The following is a 14,506-nucleotide window of genomic DNA, read 5'->3' as shown; positions in this document are numbered from 1 at the left end:
TCTGAGGATATAGCCAAGTCACAGTGCCCACCTGGTGCCAAGTTTGTTTCCCAATACCAAAAAAGAAAAAGAAAACAAAAAACACACACAAAAAATATGTTTGAGGGCCTCACTCAGCTCCTCCGTCTCCGTTCCTTATCTTAACTCAGTGCTCTTTAAACGGAGCTGATTTGTTAAAACTGCCAAGCTTGAAACAAAATAAGTGCAAGTTGTGTGTTGCTCGCTCGCCTCAACCTCCTCCACCTCCTGATCATAGCCTTGAGCTGAGTCTCAGGCCCCGCCTCCCAGCCCTCTCTGAGGTCATAGGCCCTCATGAACTAAACTCAGCAATTAATGACTCATGCCTTTAATTCCAGCACTTAGGAGGCAGAGGCAGGCAGATCTCTGAGTTTGAGGTCAGCCTGGTCTATACAGTGAGTTCCAGGACAGCCAGGGCTACACAGAGAAACCCTGTCTCAAAAAAATAAATAAATAAACAAAAAACACCAGTAATACATAGATCCTCCTACTAGATAAGAAGAAATACATGAAGAAAAGAATGATATGTAATCAATACATGAATAAATTTATGTCAAACATTTGCATTATTGAACAAAGGCAAAAGATTACAGATTTTTAAAGATTATCTATATTTTGTGTGTATGCATTTTGTCTGCAGGTGTGCATGTACACCCATGTGTCTTCCGTGCCAACAGAGGCCAGAAGGGGACATTGGCTCCCCCGGGACTGGAGTTTACAGCCAGACATGAGCGGCCCTGTGAGCGTGGAGAATTGAACCCAGGTCCTCTGGAAGAGAAGCCAGTGCTTTTAACCACTGAGGCATCTCTCCAGACTCAATTACGTATTTTTTTAGACAAAGTGAGACTTGAAATAAACTTCACTAGCAGATTACAGGTTTTGGCTACAAGCCACAGAAGCCGCCCCAGCCTCCACAGCTCAGGCTGCCCTAGGACCGCAGCGAACTTTCCAGTATCATTCTTTCCTACTACCCCGTTGCAGAGGCACGGGCATCTGAACACTCGGTCCCCAGCAAGGGGCGGAGTTATGGAAGGATGAGTCTTCAGGTAGAGCCTCCCTTGGAGGAAGGGAGTCACTGGTGGGTGGACCTTGCACCTTTATAATCCAACTTCCCGTTTGTTCTCCCTTCCTGTGCTGCCGAGAGGCAAGGGGTCGCCCTGTGCTTTCCCTCCAGGATAGTCTGAACATCTTCAAACTGTGGCTCCAAACAAGCCCTCCCTCTCTTGAGCTTCTTCTTGTCAGAAATTTGAACCCAGGGAAGAAAAGTAACCAATCTGATTACCCTGTCCACCTCAAATACAGTCATGCTCCCATACTGCTCCCATACAGTCATGTAGATGGCTCCCAGTCCCCACCACTCACAGAGCTCCCCAGTCCCCCATCCTGTCCCTCCCCTCAGTCCCTTCTCCTGCTTCAGGTGCCTGTTGGATCTTTGCCACAAGACAATATCTTAGTAGGTGCACACACAGCAAGGCACAAGAAAGGACCAGGGTACCCTGCTCAGCAGGCGCCAGGATCGTGCACAGATGTGCAGCATCCCCACCTGGAGGTCTTAGCTCCTAGCAGTCCTTAGAGATGACCCTCTGAGCTGCCCACGTAAAGTCTGTCCTTGCAAAGTCCAGTTTCCGCCTCCGCGGCCTGCACCTGACCGGCACCCAACACCTCTGGCTCTGGACCCACCTGGTTCTTCCTGTAGTCCTGCTGTGAATGCCGCAGCACGCGGTAGCAGAGGCGCAGCATGTACTTGTAGGGCGCATAGCGCTGGTCTCCCAGGTCCTCCAGCCTCAGCATGGAGCCCTCGCCCGCCTTCTCCTTGAAAGGCGCCTTAAGGATCCCAAACACCTAGAAGTATAAGAAGATCCTCCTGTTCTGATCCACTCACGCGCATGCTTTGCGACCTATTTGCGTTTTTAACAAATAACGAGGACTTAAAGGTACTGCAGAAATATGTGAGTGGAATTAGTGCAAAGGTGGAAGGTACCTAATGGTCCTTAGAACTGAATAATAAATACCATACTGTCAAACCAAGCACCTACGGCTTACAAGAGTACCCAAAGCTAGCAAGTCTGCTACATCAATGACATGACTAATTTTAGAAATTGTATTTCATTAAGAAGGAAAATACAAAGGTATTTGTAACAAGCTACAGATAACTAAAATATATTTTCTATATGCTTTTATTATTCTGTTTTTTCTGTAACGTCCCCCCCAAAACAAAAAACAAAACAAAAAAAAATGTTTACTTTACTTTTTACCTGAAACTCACATCAGGTAATAGCTTCCAAATGTCACTCTTACCTCATTTTAGGCAAAAGGATAAAACTCCAGATACATATGCACCTAATGACAGAGATTCTAAATACATAAGTCTTTCTCAGAGAGTTCATCCACTGCTCACAGAATGAAGATCAGTGGTCACAAGAATGAAAGCATCCACAATTGAAGACTTAACAAGGAGCCACAGAAGCAATCAGGGAGACTCTCCCTAGCTAGACGCTAACACCGACCATCACTAGATGCTAACACTAACCATCACTAGACGCTAACACTGACCATCACCAGAGGCTAACACTAACCATCACAGGAAGCTAACAGTAACCATCACTGGAAGCTAACACTAACCATCACTGGACGCTAACACTAACCATCATTCGACGCTAACACTGACCATCACTGGGAGCTAACACTGACCATCACCGGAAGCTAACACTAACCATCACTAGGCACTAACACTAACTATCACTGGGAGCTAACACTAACCATCACCGGAAGCTAACACTAACCATCACCGGAAGCTAACACTGACCATCACTGGGAGCTAACACTAACCATCACTAAGCACTAACACTGACTAACCATCACTAGACACTAACACTAACGATCACTGGGAGCTAACACTAACTATCACTGGAGGAAATGCTCTGTCTTGAGGCAGACTTGTAACAAACTCTATGAGCCATCTAGGAAGTGGATCTCCTCTCAGTCCACTCTTGAGATGACGATGGCCCTACCTAAGCCTCGACAGTTCCTCTGAGAATGCCCCTGAGCAAAAACACCCCACAGATCCCACTCTTACATTTAAAACTCACAGAAACTAAAATGAGTGTCGAGGTGTCATTTGTTACGCAGCAGGGCATGACTGATACTGTAGCTCAGAACATAAAATGTGCAGACCTGGTTCATGAAGCAACTCACCTGTGCCAGGATGTTCTGTTCCCTCATCAGTTTCTGCCGTTCCCGGTTTGGTTTGGAGATGACCACATCCAGAACGTCCTGTCCGTTGTTCGTCACGTCAGCCACAAAGAAGATGAGGTCTTCCAACAGCTTCGTGACAAACCTATCACAAAGGAAAGATTGTGACAATTTGGGACTATTAAAAATTAAGTCTGAGAACTGAAACACGAAGGAAGTTAAACTATTTTTAAGAAAACATATTTCATTAACAAAATATAATATCTATTGCAACTGCTGCTTAATCTTGACAGTATTCCCTGTCCAGTTCCTCCCACCCTTGACTCCAATTCCAACACTAATCAAATATTATAAATGGTTATTAAACAAAATCCTGTAAGTCTCGAGAACAAATGTGTCATAAGCCTCAAAATGAGAATTCTTGTCCCTTGGAGTTCATGAAATATGACAGTGTGATTCTTTGAGGCTTTTGTGCGCTCAGAGAAGTTTCTTTTGGCAACGATGGAGACTATTACAGAGATCCACAACAGGTAGAAATACAGAGACTCAGGCCCATGTCTAATTAATATGTCTGTGTGCATCCCCTGCATCTACGTCTCACAAAGCCATGGAAGAGGAGATGGAAAGGTTGTGAACACCCGAAGAGAGGACATCTGCTGTGAGTGTTTATGTCTTCAGTTTTGATGGCGCGTCACCGTATGGCATCCTAATGTATAGAGGTGCCTCTGGTGAGGATGAGGCTGACAGCCAAAGACACAAAGCTTCTTCATCAAGACAATGTTCTTGGGCTGGAGAGGTGGCTCAGTGGTTAAAAGCATTGGCTGTTCTCCTAAAGGACCTAGGTTCAGTTCCCGGCACCCACATGGCATCTCTCAACCATCTGTGACTCCAGCTCCAGGGAATCTGATGCCATCTTCTGGCCTCCTTGGGCTAAATAGCTGTGTGTGTGTGTGTGTGTGTGTGTGTGTGTGTGTGTGTGTGTAAATATATACACATATGTATGTATATATATGTATGTGTGTGTATGTATATATCCGTACATATAATAAAATAAAATAAGAAAAACTAATGCTAACTTGTTTACTCATATGCCAAGGAAAAACAACAACAACAACAACAACAACACTACCTGCTGATTGCTGCCAGCTAAACTCAAACTTCTGCTCAATTCTATACTGGCTGGTTATCGTTCTATAACTCATGCAATCTTACTAATTTTCTTTTAATAAGTGATTTTCTCTGTGACTTAGTTTAAAGTAATTCCTCCAGATTCAAACCTTCTACCCTGGAGGGAGGATGGGGCTCACGAGACTGAGAAAGTAAACAAAACCTCACATGTCTGGGAAGCTGAAACCTGCAAGACTCACAGGATTGCTGCCAAGTCTCTAGGATGGTGGGGGATGCTGGGAAGAGAGGCTGTGGTGGGGAGGGTGCGTGGATCTGCCTACAGGGAGCTCCCTGCTCAGCGGCCACGAGTCATCATCCCTGCTGAGGTAGCTCTCAGTGATGTAGCTGCCTCCTGAGTCATCCACACCTCCTGTAAGTCACCCCTCACCCATATTCCAATTATTAGCTCTCCTTATGAGATGTGGCTGACAACATCACTTGGTCTGACATAGGTTCCCTATCTGAGGTGAGTAGCTGTCTGCTCACACGCCCCTGAGAAAAGCCAGGTAACAGATTTCCTGTCAGAATTAGCAAAGTTAGGTAAGATACATATTATGTGTTTTTAAAGGACACACATCTGAAAATATAAAAGGCCACATGGGTCAAGAACACAGTAAGAATGACTCAACAAAGAGTAAGGACAATGTAGCAGTGTTGGAAGGATGTGGGAGGGGCCAAACTGTAGCTGTAAAGACATTCGTGGAGAAGGGTCCCCCTTGCGGGCTGCAGGAAGGCAGCAAAGCACACTGATGGGGCTGTCCCACCTATGGTCACAAGGACTCACAAGCCTCACCTCATCATAGAGTATGACTTCTCACCCTCAACAGCACCCCTCAATGTGGACTGGTGGAGAGGAGTCAGGCGGAGGCCATGCCAGCAGGTAGGAAATGAATGAGCACAGAGAGAAAGGCAGTGATGTTTCACCCACGGAAAATAAATTAAATTCCAAAACACACAGAAAAGTGACATTAGGAAACACAGCCATCATGCTAAAAATCAGAAGTCTGATCCCTCGTTAATGAGATCCACGTAACAACGCCATTCCTAAGTGACATTTAAATGAGTGTGTCGTCAGGTCCTCAGCAGACAGAGAAATGACTTGCCACAAATTATATATGTATATATTATTATAATATACAATTTAAAATAAAATAGTAGATACAAATGAAGAGTAGATGGGTAGGCAAAGAACCAGCAGATATCTGAGAAATAAAAAGTTCAGGTTATAAGAAAAAATAGCAATTATAAGACAGTATCAAAAGGACACAGACAATAGCACACAGAGCTTTGTCAAAGCAGATTGTAAAAGAGAAGTTAACGAGTTCAAGGCTATATAGAGAGTCTAAGGGCACCCTGAGCTATACGAGACCTGGTCTCATAAAAACAAAGGGAGGGAGGAATGGAGAAAATAGCGGACAGAAAGAAGGAGGGAGGGAAGGAAGGAGTTAAAGAGGAAGAGAAGGCGGGCAGGGGAGGAAGAAAGGGAAGAAGGGAGAGAAGGATGAAAGGAAGGAAGGAGGGTGCACCATAGTTTACATGAAGCGTTAATAAGAACCTCTGTTGGTTGCATGAAGACATGTAAGGTACTGGGATTGGAAGCAAGTGCAGAACGGCCTCGGGCTGGCTGGACAAACTCTGTACCATTGAGTCATGTTCCCAGCCCTAGCTGTGTAAAGATGTCAGTACAATGCTCTTCACCTTTGCAGCTACCCAGAGCGCAGTCTGCATGACCAGCACCGGGCCCGCGTCAGGAGCTCAGTCTCACTGAATTAGCTGCATCTGTGAACAGCTGTGACAGCAGCCCTCTGTGGACAAAGCAGGTCCCTTGGAGGCGCAGAAGTAAGAAGGGTGTGCAGCATCTTCTCAGGCTCCACGTAGCAGTTGACCCCCCATGACTCCTCCCTCCCCATGAGCACGTATTCCTAATACTGTTTCCTTGGTGTGGTCATGTAGACTACAAACAGAAAATTCAAATGAAAACATCTAAGGCTGAGGACGCTGAAGCCGACACAGGAGCTGCACCCCCAGAGTCCCTTCCCGAGGTGACTAAAGGAAAGCACGGGGGTGAGGAGGAAGAGAGAGAGCCAACAGCACAAGCATTCCGAGGCAGGTCTGCAACGTTCTCAACTCCTCCCTTTGATCCTGGTTTTGACTAAAAAGAATAGCTAATAATAACTTCACTCTCCATTCGCGGGGTGGGGGGGGGGGGTCAGGGCTGCCAGTCATTCTCAGAAAGAATTTTCTATTGAATTCTAAAGTTGAAGGACTAAGAGCCCATTCGCTACTCGGCAGCACAGACTGCGTTAGGATGAGGGGTGCCAGCTTCCCAGTTCTCAGGTGCAGTCTCCTTGCTGTTATTTTTCACTAAAGTAACAAAGAGAGTAAGAGGTGTGGGGGGGGGGAAGCCATAGGGTCAAGGGTCATCCTGATCCACCGTCCTCCTGCGATATATCTGGAGGGGCTGAGTTCCCTCAGACGGGAACTAGAGAAGAAAGGCCTGTAAAGGAAGCACCCAGAGAAGCCAAACACTCTACCTAAGGAGTCTACCTAAGGAGACCTCTAGAGAAGCGTGCAACTTTCTGTGAAGGCAGAAGATGGACAGACAGAAGAGGATTCGCCAAGAGGAAAACACTCCGTCTGCACACTGAAATCTGTTTCTGGTGTAAGCTGGCTTTGCTCCTTAGTCATCTGTTGCCATACGGGTGACCGGTTTCTGCTCTGACCTTCATTCATTGGCCACCACAGAATAGCTGTATAAAAACAGTCGTCAACGGCCGGTTCCCACAGGGAAAGCAGTGGTAGGAACAGAGGGGCAGCTGAGAACCGTTTGGCTGGTTATCAGCAGACTGGCAATGTTTAATTAAGAGATATATTGTATGGTGTATGTCTAAAGGTCTCTAGGATTTATGCATTTAGTGGCAGAACAGTCACAGAGTGTTATTATGGGTTTATCCATCCTGTTTCCTACCTACTCAATCCAAAACTTGTTAGAGTCAGGCACACCATCACACATATGTATAGTTCATTCCTGTTCCTGGCTATATGGTATTCCATGGTATGAGCATCGTACAATGTTATCGTTCTTCAACTATAACAAACATGGATGGCCTTCAGCTTGGGGTGTCTAGAACAAGGCTGTACATATCTGCCTTTCTGTTCTGCGGATTCTATTGAACAGATGTTCAAGAATGTCCAACTGAGGGATGAAGCCAGCGAGACAGCACTTTCTTCTCTGATTTTTGCCTGACATGAAATATTCTTTTAAGATGCATTACATTTGTCTTTTGCTGTGGAACATTTGTTTAATGATGCAAAGATATGTTGCATTCTTTTATGTTGCATTTATTTAACTCTGTGAAGTTGTGTTACTTTGCCTGTCTAGAACACCCGATTGATGTAATAAAGAGCTGAACAGTCAATAGCAAGGCAGGAGAAAGGATAGGTGGGGCTGGCAGGCAGAGAGAATAAAAAGGAGGAGAAATCTGGGAAGGAAAATCAAAAACAAGAAAAGGAGAGAAGGTCTTGAGGGGCCAGTCACGCAGCCACACAGCAAGCCACAGTAAGAAGTAAAAAGAGGTAGACAGAAATAGAGAAAGGGAGGAACGTAGAGGCAAAAGGCAGGTGGGATGGTGTAAGTTAAGAAAAACTGGCTAGAAATAAGCCAAACGAAGGCCGGGCGTTTATAAATAAGATTAAGATTCCATGTATGATTTATCTGGGAGCCGGGTGGTGGGCCTCCCAAAAGAGCAAAGAACAAAGAGCAAAGAACAGCAACTCCATCTGCCATTCCGGGCTGGGCTGTTTGGTGAGGGGCTCTTCACACAAGAGCTGGAGGCCAGAGCTCCAGTGCATGCAGCCAGAGACTCGCAAATGGCTCCTTGTTCCATCTGCAGCAGGTCATGAAGAGAAAGAAGGAGCATGTCTTTGCTCTGAGGTCCTGAGGGCACCCGATGACCAAATCACATGACTAGACCCACACACACACACACACACACACACACACACTTACTATTTATGTCATTTTACCCAGCTGGAGGTTAACCTCCACTTCCTTTAGGTAAGGCAGGAACAGTTACTGACAGGCTATATGAGGGCCGGGAGCATGAAGTGGAAACAGTGATTTCTAGCCACCAATAGCCTTCTTTCTCTCACATATTCATAAATAAATTAATAATCAAGGATCCAGTTTCTCTGAGTGACAAAACAGAGAGCTCACTTTTTATAATATTACATGTTTGATCAGTCTGTGGTATCAGAGCTGAGAAATGTGTCATGAGTTCAGAAAATGTAAAACTCTACATCTAAACACCAAACCAAGTATGGCCCTGTGGATCCTTTAAAAAGTTTCAAAAACAGAGCACAGAGAAACTGAAATCACCTACTTTCAAGCCCAGATTAAATGGAAAAAGTAAGTATCCCAGCAGACACTTTAGGTTTATTTTTTATTTTTATTTATGTGTGTGTGTATCTGTATGTATATATGTACACATGTGTGCAGTGTCCATGGAGGCCAGAGGAGGGCGCCAGGTCCCTCAGACCTAGAGTTACAGGTAGTTATGAGCCATGTGATGTATAGTCCACACTGGCCTTGAGCTTGCTATGAAGCTGAGGATGTCCCTGAGTTCCTGATCCCCCAGCCTCCACCTCCTGGGTGCTGGAGTCACAAACCTGCACCACAACACCCAGGCCAACGGTTGGCTCTTACTGACTCCCTGTCACCTGGGACCCTCACTCACCGCCTCTCGTTCTGAGTAATACTGCCATTCTCCAGCTTCTTAACTGTGGTTGCCAGCACTTTGTTGGCATCGTTGGCGAAGTCCAAGTCTCGGACCTCAGACAGCGGGACACACACAATGGCAAAGGCTTCTTTGTCTTCTTTAGTCTGGCAGGTTCCGATCTGCAATACGTGTTTCCATTAAACAGCCGCATGGTCTCCAGAGACCGCATCCTCAGTACTAAAGCACACTGGGTGGGTGCGGATGAGACAGGGAGACTCCAGAAAACATCCGCCACAGCCAAAGGCTTCAGGGGCAAGATGGCTTTCCATGTCCACTTCCTGCCCTGTTCTTGAGGAACCCCCAAAGGGTGTTTCTTTCCCACGCCTTCCCTCTGTCTCAAATACTTCCATGAAGAGAAGATGCCCCCAGAATCCTCGTGACTTACTGATGTCTGTACCCCACCCTCCTGAGCCACCTGCTGCAGCCAACCAGGTCAGAGACCTAAGCCACTAGCAGGCATTCACTCCCACAAAGTCAGCGGCAACCGGTCCTAATGCCCAGAAAGATGGGCTGTCCATCACACTCAGCAGTGTGAGCACAGCAGCTGATGAACAAGCCAGTCCCCACAAACTTACCTTCAGCATGACAGGCCTCTCTTCCTCCGTGTCTATGGGGATGCTGGTGCTCGTGACCCACGTGTTGGTGCATAAATGCCTTAATCGTACATAGGAGTTCCTAAAAGCAAATGATATAAAAACATGGTAGGCTGGCAAGAGAGCTCTGAGGACCAAGGGGCTTGCTACCCAGCAATGAGGATCTGGGGTTCAGTCCCCAGAACCTACTGATGATGGAAGGCAAGAACTAACTCTTCAAAGTTGTCCTCTGACCTACACACACAGACAATAATATTTTTAATTAGCATATTGGTATATTCAGCAGAACCATGTGTGATATGAACATTAAATGTCATAGACTAGAAACTGTCTCAGGATCTGTCTGGGATAAGAATTAATTCTTAGATTCAGGCTGCTCTGGTGCACACAGCTTCACTTTCTAGGCCAGGGGTTCCTAGGTCATCAGTGTCACCAGGAATCTTGTCAAAATGCAAATTCTAAGCCCTCACTGGTCCACTGTGGGGCGTGGTCAGCAGTGACTAGTTTATCCTGTCCCCAGACAGCTACTAACCTAAATGTACTACAGCCTGTGGTGGCCTGAAAAAAATGCTCCCCAAAGGGAGTGGCACTATTAGGAGGTGTGGCCTTTTTGCAATAGGTGTGGCCTTACTGGAGGAAGCGTGTCACTGTGGGGGTGGGCTATGAGGTCTTTTTCTCAAGTTTCACTCAGTATGGCAGTCAGTCGACTTCCTATTGCTTCTGAGTCAAGATATAGGGCTCTCAGCTCCAGCACCACATCTGCCTGCATGTGCCATGCTCCCCTCCCCATCATGATAAGGGACTGAATCTCTGAGACTGTAAGTGAGTCCCCTCAGTTAAATGTTTTCTTTATAAGAGTTGCCAGGGCCATGGTGTCTCTTCACAGCAACAGAAACCCTAACTAAGGCAGAGCCCCTGAACCACAAAACTGCTGTGGCAATTGAGGGCATAGTTAGAGCATCTAAATAAATCAATGGTTCTGAGCAGCCCGACAGGCACATTCCCAGGACGAGGCTGAGCAGGCAGTTGAGCTTCTTGGACTTCTAGCTCAGACCTCACACCATGTTCTCCTAGTGACGCCTCTCAGGTTTGTGTGTAATTATTTTGGGTAAAGTTAGCCAGGCAGCGGGAAGCGGCCTGCCATTCCATTTACAACAGAGTGGTGCCCAACGTTGGGCACCAATTGTAGAAGGAGTAGCGGGCTGCATTCCTGCCTGGCTAGCTTTATACCCAGAAATAACAACACACAAACTGCATTCATTTAAACACTGCCTGGCTCATTAGTTTCAGCCTCTTATTGGCTAATTCTCACATCTTGCTTTAACCCATATTTAGTAATCTGTGTAGCACCACGAGGTGGTGGCTTACCGGGAAAGATCCTAACCTGTATCTGTCTAGGAGAGGAGAGTCATGGCGACTGCCTCAGTGCCTTCTTCCCAGCATTCTGTTCTGTCTACTCCACCCACCTAATTTTTTGTTCTATCAAAAGGTCAAGGCAGTTTCTTTATTAACCAATGAAAGTAACACATAGACAGATGATTCTCCTCCATCACTTTAACAAGAGTGCACAACACCATTAAAATAAAAAGGTCATTGCTCAGTGTCAAAACTAAGATGTAAATATGTCATACAACCTCAGTATAACATTTTAGGACCAAACAGAAGACAAGACACCAAACGCCTCAGGGAAATGTATCATCAGGTTCTTGCTCATTCATAAAGGTAGATGAATACATGGGGAGTTTCAATATCTAGATCCACAAGCGCCTAACCCTGGTCCAAGTAACCAGAAATGCCTCTGCTTTAGCACCCAGCATCCTTTGTGTTGATAAAGAAAATGTCACCTACAGCTGCTGGCATTCCTGCCATCCTAAGCTCTGGAAAATGTGGCTACAGCTCCTCTATTTCATCCTTATGTTTTTCAAGACTGGTGAGTTTTCCTTCTTCAAAATGCTTGCGTGGTGATTTAAATGATAGATGGCCTACATGGGCTTCTATGTTTGAATGTTTGGTTCCCAGCTGGTAGCCTTGTTAGAGGAGGTGTATCATTGGGGATCAGCTGTGAGGTTTCAAAAGTCTTGCCCCATTGGAGTTGGTTCTCTCTCCTTTCCCCCACCTCTCTCTAGTGGTCACTGTTGAACATGGACCTCTCAGCTACTGTTACTGCACCATGTCCTCCTGTTGTCATGTTCCCCACCATGATGGTCATGAACTCTAACCCTTTGGAACTATGGGTCCCCAAACTAAATGCTTTCTTCTACAAATTGCCTTGGTCATGTTGTCCCTTCTTCACACTAATAAAAAAGCAACAAAGGCAGGTTGGAACTAGAGTAGTTGAGATTTCAGGGTTTTTTTTAAGCATCTCAGGGGAAGTGTTTAATTAACTATCCTGGGATAAGACCCAAGTCTAGACATGACATTCATTTGTGATTCATGTGTGCCTTAGCCATCTAGGCCAAAGGTGATTTTACACAACATTTTAAGTACACCTGCATGTTTACTACAACCCATCACACAGAGTCAGGTGCAGGGTGTTCCACTTGTGAGATCATATTGGTTCTCAAAAACTGTCACTTCATAAGTCATTTCAGATGAGATTTTCAGATCATGAATGCTGTCAGCCTGGATGCACCTCTGGAGTCAGTCAACACTACCGGGCTGCAGAGGGAAGACATGACCCAGAGTAACAACAGGATCTAAAGGATTTTGGAACTAAATGACTCTGGGACTATTTCACAGATATGTGCTGGCGGTCAGGTGTGACATGGTCTGGCTGTCCACGGTATAAGGGCCATGCCGTGGAATGTTCAGGACAGACTTACATTCCACACTTCATGAGCACAGACAGGCCAATTAGCTTGTCCATCTAAGTCACTGCTTCCCAAACTCCACTGTCTGTCACCTGGGAAGCTCTTCTAAACCCAAAGTCTAGGTTGCAACACACACCAGTTAAACCAGTGTCCAGAGTGGGAGGCAGGCATCAGGACTGGTCACAGATTGCTAAGGGTCCGTTGAGCAGGAAAGATGGGGAGCCACACTCAAGGCCCTTACTTACTCTAGAAAGTCCAGTCTGGGGTTTGCTAGAAAAGCACTCATGCAGCGCCCCCTGCGGAACAAGGACTCTCCAACTGTATCCATCAGATACCCACCCACGACTGCTTCAGGATTTCATCAGGCTAACACAGGGTGGAACTCTGTCCTCTGAGCAGAAGGAACGGTACCATCTTAATCAGAACAGATGTGGGACTGTCCCCCCAGGATTGGACCTGCTGATGCTCCTTCATGGGGAGGTGGGGAGGGTAATCAGACCCTCAGCTGAGGAAGCCACTTCTTCCTGCACATCCCGACTGCATATAGTCTTATGAAGTTCTAGAATCCGTGGCACGTAAATGTTAACTGAAGAGGAGGTGATTGTAGGATCCCGGGTTTTCCCCTGCTCCTTGAGGTGCAAGTCACAAGGACTGTTTTGGTTAGCCAACTAAGCTTCCTGCTAATTTCTGTGCTCGGTCTGCTTTAGCCTGGTGATTTAGCTGCAGGGCTTTGTTTTACTTTTGGTATGTTTCCCACCTGCCCAGGAGAACACACGGCCAAGTTCCCTCTCCACTGTCTGTTGCTGTTCTCTCTGCCCCCAACCCCCTGCCTGGGAAGGAATTCCCACACAGCGCCAGGCTCCTCGCACTGTGCTTTCCCTTCTGGCTGGGAGGGAATTCCTCTACTGGGGCAAAGGTATATTAACTTTGCAGAAAGCTAAATAAGGTGGCATTCGGCTATCTCTTGACGAATGACCCAGGTCTCTTTGTGTGTGTGTATTTTATTTCAATCCCCAGAACTTTGCCCAAGCTCGCGGCCGGTACAGAGGCGCGCAGACCGTACCGAGAGGGGGTGTTGCAGAACCGGGTGGGACAGGTGATATCTGTACAGCTGGGGACACTGTCATCCGTTCTAGAGTCAAGCTTTACAGTGACCCATATTTTGGGGGTCACCCATATTCCTGTAAGAAATCCCTCACTAAGTTCCTGTAAGTAAATGAACAAACTCACTGGTTCACTCGCAGGATTTGAGTGGAATCTTTCCTTCTGTCTGTTTCAGTGCCCCCCCCCATGTCTGGAAACATTTATTTACATCCCTCTAGGGAAAGATCCCACAATAAGACTTTAAAGTTTAAGGAATACTGCATTCCATATTGGAATTCCATGGGCAATGCTTTAAAAGTATGTAATGTCCACATCTCACTGCGAGACTGACTTCGTTGCTCTCAGAAGGACCAGGAACCATTGTTCAGATCTTCCTTAGCCAGTTTGAAAAGACCTGCTCTAACTCAGTCTCTGATCTCTGACCTCTGACCTCTGAGAGTTATGCAGACTGAATGCAAATAGTAGTTATGAAGAACTTGACTCGGGGCTCAGCACACAGAAAGTATTCAAGGATTCTGTATGCAATGTAAGAGTGGTTAGTGTTGAAAATTTATTGTTAACTACAAACAGTGTACGACAGCTGAATCACAATAGCACAAATCCTTCACACCAGGGAAAAGAAGGCCAACCTTCCTGAACAGCAGGAGCTAACACCTCTGTGCAAAGTGAGACTTGGTAGCCTTGTGGTGGTCTATGCACCTGATGGTGAGTTCTGCTCACCGCCTCTTTAAGCAAGTTCTCCTACACTGAACTCAAGAAAGACACCCATTTTTGCTGACTTAGATCTAAAATGAGTTAAGTCAGAGTAATAATTAAGGTCCCCATATGTTGTAGTTTGAAAGAA

The 14,506-nt window shown here is 46.1% G+C and overlaps 1 protein-coding gene across 1 annotated transcript in view; it reads right to left on the bottom strand.

Moving 5' to 3' along the window:
- Itpr2 (inositol 1,4,5-trisphosphate receptor type 2) overlaps positions 1 to 14,506 on the bottom strand; it is a 422,198-nt gene that overhangs the window by 302,931 nt on the left and 104,761 nt on the right. Inside the window, exons 12-15 of the mRNA XM_087903959.1 lie at positions 9,731 to 9,830; positions 9,114 to 9,274; positions 3,214 to 3,355; positions 1,699 to 1,860 (exon numbers count right to left, since the gene is read on the bottom strand). Coding sequence (XP_087760085.1) covers positions 1,699 to 1,860; positions 3,214 to 3,355; positions 9,114 to 9,274; positions 9,731 to 9,830 — 565 coding nt within the window. The remainder of the gene's footprint in view (positions 1 to 1,698; positions 1,861 to 3,213; positions 3,356 to 9,113; positions 9,275 to 9,730; positions 9,831 to 14,506) is intronic.

Source organism: Myodes glareolus, chromosome 3 (genome assembly GCF_982192425.1).
Source record: "Myodes glareolus chromosome 3, mMyoGla1.1, whole genome shotgun sequence".
NCBI lineage: Eukaryota > Metazoa > Chordata > Mammalia > Rodentia > Cricetidae > Myodes > Myodes glareolus.
The sequence above is the reverse complement of the archived record's forward strand: the minus strand, read 5'-3'. Positions and strand labels throughout refer to the sequence as shown.